General features: G+C 40.4%; 1 protein-coding gene across 1 annotated transcript; it reads right to left on the bottom strand.

The window, feature by feature from the left end:
• Positions 1-636: 636 nt before the first annotated feature.
• Positions 637-1,384, bottom strand: LOC147638697 (histone H3.3-like). The gene is made up of 4 exons (XM_086796217.1): positions 1,313-1,384; positions 1,137-1,207; positions 947-1,037; positions 637-807 (listed from the first exon to the last, which is right to left on the bottom strand). Exons 1-4 carry the CDS (start codon positions 1,382-1,384, stop codon positions 637-639), a joined length of 405 nt encoding a protein of 134 aa, XP_086652343.1.
• Between the last annotated feature and the right edge of the window lie 1,208 nt (positions 1,385-2,592).

Genomic DNA, 2,592 nt, shown 5'->3' on the forward strand with positions numbered 1-2,592 from the left:
AAACTCTGTGTTGTGGACATGCTTAAGAATTTTTTAGTGTATGATACCAAAATCCATATCAACTCCATTTGAAGAAAATATAAAACAATAATTTGACAGAGACAAGCTATTTAAGGACAATTGAATCTATAGACAACCAATGGTAGGGAATCTTGTGTTCTCACAAGATGAACCATAATGTACATTGTAGCCATTGTAAGTCAGTTCCTACATTATTCTAGAAAACCACATCTTGGTGCATTTAAAACACTTTAGATATCTCAAAACAACCAACTTACATGGACTCGTGTATGATATATTTGAACACATGTGACTAGAGAGATTTCTTGTCTACTAACTAAAGCTTTGAAAAAGGGAGCTCTTGAGATGTTAAGAGATGATCTATGGCCTGATGGGAGTTGTTAAGAATGTACGCTAGATTAGTTAGGCGCTGAGTGTGCGAATATGTGTTTGTGTATGTATTAGAATTCTTGGAAAAGAGAATAGTAATTCCAAACAATGAACAATGCATTCATAAGCCGATCTTAGAGAGCAGAATCAGAATTCTTGAAAAAAAGAACAGTCATTCAATAGGCCGATCTTAGAGCGGAATCTCTTGGAGCGTGCGAATCATACTTGCTTGAAAAAGTATTAGTTTTAAGCTCTCTCCCCCCTGAGACGCCTTGCAAGCTGGATGTCTTTGGGCATGATGGTAACGCGCTTGGCATGAATAGCGCAGAGGTTGGCGTCCTCGAAGAGTCCGACAAGGTAAGCCTCTGCGGCTTCCTGAATCGCAAGCACAGCGTGCGACTGGAAGCGCACATCAGGCTGCAATCAAATAAGAGGAGCATATGGATATCGTCAACGTAACTCTGGCAAATAAGCAAAGCAAACGCTAATTTGCATCCCACAAGAAATTACACAAGCAAACAGCGCTTTGAGAAACCCATTTACAAGCTTGACATGCCTTGTGCTCTGCCGCTATTTCGCGTACTAGCCTTTGGAAAGGCAGTTTTCGAAGTAGGAGCTCGGTGGTCTTCTGGTACTTTCGGATCTCTCTGCAACCGCATGTACGTGACGGCGCAGACGTCAGTAGTAATTCTATATAACACAATTAGGTCGAATCAATCTATTTATTAACGCAAGGACGTACGTACCTTAGAGCCACCGTTCCTGGGCGAAAGCGGTGCGGGCGTTTCACTCCCGCATGTGTTCTCGCCGCCGCAGCCTGAATGCATGGGCATCAATTATCAGTTAAAAGATTATACCACGCATGGTTGTTATCAAAGAAAGTGATTTACGCCGAGATGAGCTTTTTTATGATGATGAACACCTTGGTGGCGAGCTCCTTGCGCGGGCCCTTGCCGCCAGTGGACCTGCGAGCAGTCTGCTTTGTACGAGCCATGAATGCGTGTGTTTGATATAATAATAACAGCAGCAGCAGAGCAGCAGCACCACCAGCACCACCACCGGGGGTAATAGTACGTGTCTTCGGTTTCAGTACGAGCGTGCTTTATACGCAAATTCAATATGGGTCGGCCCAACGAGCATGTTTCCGCCTCCCCTATAAGTCACACGGGATGGGAGGCATGGATCAAGGGTCCCTATGAAAAGGCGGCCCCGTCGGTTAATCGGGATCGTTGATCCGAAAAATTAATCTCGGGTTAAAAAATTAATCTCGGGATCTCGAGATTAATTTTTTATCCCGATCTCGAGATTAATTTTTTATCCCGAGATTATTCTTTGACGACGTGGAATAGCGGGGAGAGAATGTGGTTGTCATCATTAAAAGTTCAGATTATTTGTAAGATATTATTCTCTTAAGAGAATATTCACATTAAATTTAGTACTTTCATTGAGTAAATGATGCCAACTACCAAATTAATCTCGAGAAAAACAGTTAATCTCGGGATCCCGAGATTAATATTTACAGTCAAAAAACAAAAACTTTTTTGATGACTTCCTTCTCCATTCCTTTGCTTTCATGTTTCATGAATCTCCATGGGGTTAATGTGAATCACAACAATGGATTCTTTTATCTCCATTTGCTCTTAGGGTACTTCACTTCATGTTATATCTTTTTGTATTAGGTTCATAGAGGACATGGATGATCTATTTTGTGAGGAAGCTAGTGATATGTCCCTTCCCTATTCTACAGATGACTCAAGCGATGATTTAAGTGGTGATGAGTTACATAAACCCGCCACTCATAGCTTTGATGGTAGTTCAAATGGTCATAGAGTTATTGTTGATGCATTTGCTTATGTATCAAGTGTTTATTTCTACTTCAATAGAGATACATACAACTTAATGATAAGAGTATTGCAAGAAGATTTATCAATATCATTGGATCATCTCAAAAAGTGTAGCCCATCCCTTGATTTAAAAAAGATAAGAAGTCTAGATGTATTACGGCCTTTTAGAAGACCTTATAAAAAGTTTGGATGTAAACCCTATCCATGTTTGGATGTAAACCCTTTCAAATGGAAGATGAGACCATGATGTTGCAAGACTCTTAATAGGGAACAAGGGGGTCCCATAATAATTTCTCAATGAAATGGTGCTTCTAAAATTTTAAAGGGCTAATTGACAAGGTGAAAAGACGCCTTTTAA

This window comes from Cibotium barometz, chromosome 5 (assembly GCF_041138505.1).
Source record: "Cibotium barometz isolate CiBa-2024 chromosome 5, ASM4113850v1, whole genome shotgun sequence".
Lineage (NCBI taxonomy): Eukaryota > Viridiplantae > Streptophyta > Polypodiopsida > Cyatheales > Cibotiaceae > Cibotium > Cibotium barometz.

What these genes read in the sequence shown, in the direction of transcription:
- LOC147638697 (XM_086796217.1), bottom strand. Translation starts at nt 1,384, where the DNA reads ATGGCTCGTACAAAGCAGACTGCTCGCAGGTCCACTGGCGGCAAGGGC. An exon ending in GCAAGGAGCTCGCCACCAAG is followed by an intron (nt 1,208 to 1,312) that starts GTGTTCATCATC and finishes CCATGCATTCAG; the next exon opens with GCTGCGGCGGCGAGAACACA. An exon ending in CCAGGAACGGTGGCTCTAAG is followed by an intron (nt 1,038 to 1,136) that starts GTACGTACGTCC and finishes ATGCGGTTGCAG; the next exon opens with AGAGATCCGAAAGTACCAGA.